General features: G+C 43.2%; 1 protein-coding gene across 1 annotated transcript; it reads left to right on the top strand.

The window, feature by feature from the left end:
- The first annotated feature begins 804 nt into the window (after nucleotides 1-804).
- LOC139785313 (craniofacial development protein 2-like) lies at nucleotides 805-1609 on the top strand. Its single transcript, XM_071724482.1, has 2 exons — nucleotides 805-910; nucleotides 1017-1609. Exons 1-2 carry the CDS (start codon nucleotides 805-807, stop codon nucleotides 1607-1609), a joined length of 699 nt encoding a protein of 232 aa, XP_071580583.1.
- Nucleotides 1610-1814: the final 205 nt, after the last annotated feature.

The following is a 1814-nucleotide window of genomic DNA, read 5'->3' as shown; positions in this document are numbered from 1 at the left end:
TCTGAATAAAATTCAACTTAATTATAGTGATTTGAAAAGATCTCGTCAGTTCTAAGCATCTACAATAAAAAACTAAGGTTTTCATTAAAAAATTTTAATGTAACCTTCAAGAGACCTTGGAATTGTCACTTAAGGTCAAACTGACTTTATCACTTTGTGTCTTCCTCAATACCAAACAACTTTTGCTCGAAATATTTTATTATATTTAAGGACGTTCACCGGTTAGTCGATTTTTTATGTATTTGCTTGAATATGAGCGCACACGCGCTCCGCCTAACCGAGTAAATAAGGAAATAATGAAAGTAGTGGTATTTCACCGGCGATGTTGCCATCTCCCACTTATGCTACACCTCTCATGTCTCCTTACAGTGCCAGACTAGAATCAAGCTCAACAGGGTCTTCTTTCCCCGCTAATTTTTCCAAGCCCGTTCCCTTGGCAGTGGTTTCGCTAGATAGTAGATAGGGACATTTGGACTATATACTCGTAATAGTGTAGTCATCCCCTTACAGGGGAGTAAGAGGATGGAAATAACAACATATCCGACCCAATAGTCAACCTCACCTGCACGCGCTGGTGACTCGTAAGAATAACCTGCGACGATGGCCCTTGGGTCATCGTAGTACTCCCTGCTAGATAACAAACGAGGCTCTGACGACCGAGCAATGGCGGTATAACCATAAACACAGTCGGATATCGACTTGAAAGAGATTTCAGCAACCCTGGGGTCTAAATAACCCCAAAAATGTCTGGGGCAGAAGGCAATGGGAAACCACTGCTCTATTTTCCCACGAGAGTTATGAATGATGCATAATAAGAATATGAGACCGCCTGGCGATCCGGGTAGCAACCAGCGCCCTGGTCTGTCCGAGAGTCAGGGTGTGAAATGGGCTGCCAGCCAAGGGAGTGCAGGCAACCAGGCACCCCGTGGAAACTATGATACTGGAAGGAGAAATATACAACTACGCAAGAAGATCCGCGTAGGCACATGATGGTAAACTCAACATACTGGAATGAGAGCTTGAGCAATGTAACACTATAATTACGGGTATAAGCGAGACCCACTGGAAGAGGAGCGGTCATTTTGACACGGAGAAATACACCTTCTACTTCTCGGGAAATGAAACAAACAGTTTTGCTGGAGTGGCTATAGCTATACCAAAACAATGGAACAAATCTGTCTTGGGCTATAATCCTATTAATGAAAGATTAATATCTATCAAACTCAGTGCATCTCCGACTCCGCTCAACATTATACAAGCTTACTCTCCTACAAGCACCGCAGAAGACAAAGTTGTGGAATGTTTCTACAATCAACTTGAAACATGCATAACCAAGATACCGAAGAAAGAACTTCTAATCGTACTCGGTGACTTTAATGCGAAAATAGGCGATACCAGCATGGATATGAGTTTGCGCAACACAGTTGGAAATTATGGTTTAGGCATTAGGAATGATAGAGGTGACCGTCTTTTACAGTTCGCTACCGATAACGGTATGACCATTATGAATACAGTATTCAAACAACACCCCAGAAGACTATACACCTGGACATTCCCAGATGGAAAACATCGAAACCAAATCGATTACATTATAATAAAGGAAAGATGAAAGAGTTCAATATCCAATGCGCACACACTACTGGGTGCTGATTGTCTCTCTGACCATGAACTCTTAGTATGTGTTTAGGATTGGATAGAATTAAGGTAAAGTCGGTATAATGGAGCGCTGTCGCGACAGCGAGCGGCCCTGGCGCGAGCACAAACAACCCTCGGGCTTGACACGAAACATTCTGGTCCTTCGAGCCGGATCGGGG

This window comes from Temnothorax nylanderi, unplaced genomic scaffold, assembly GCF_030848795.1.
Source record: "Temnothorax nylanderi isolate EJ_2023f unplaced genomic scaffold, tnyl_v1.0 TNYL_tig0777_pilon, whole genome shotgun sequence".
Taxonomy (NCBI): Eukaryota; Metazoa; Arthropoda; class Insecta; order Hymenoptera; family Formicidae; genus Temnothorax; species Temnothorax nylanderi.
This window is presented reverse-complemented; position numbering and strand designations above follow the sequence as displayed.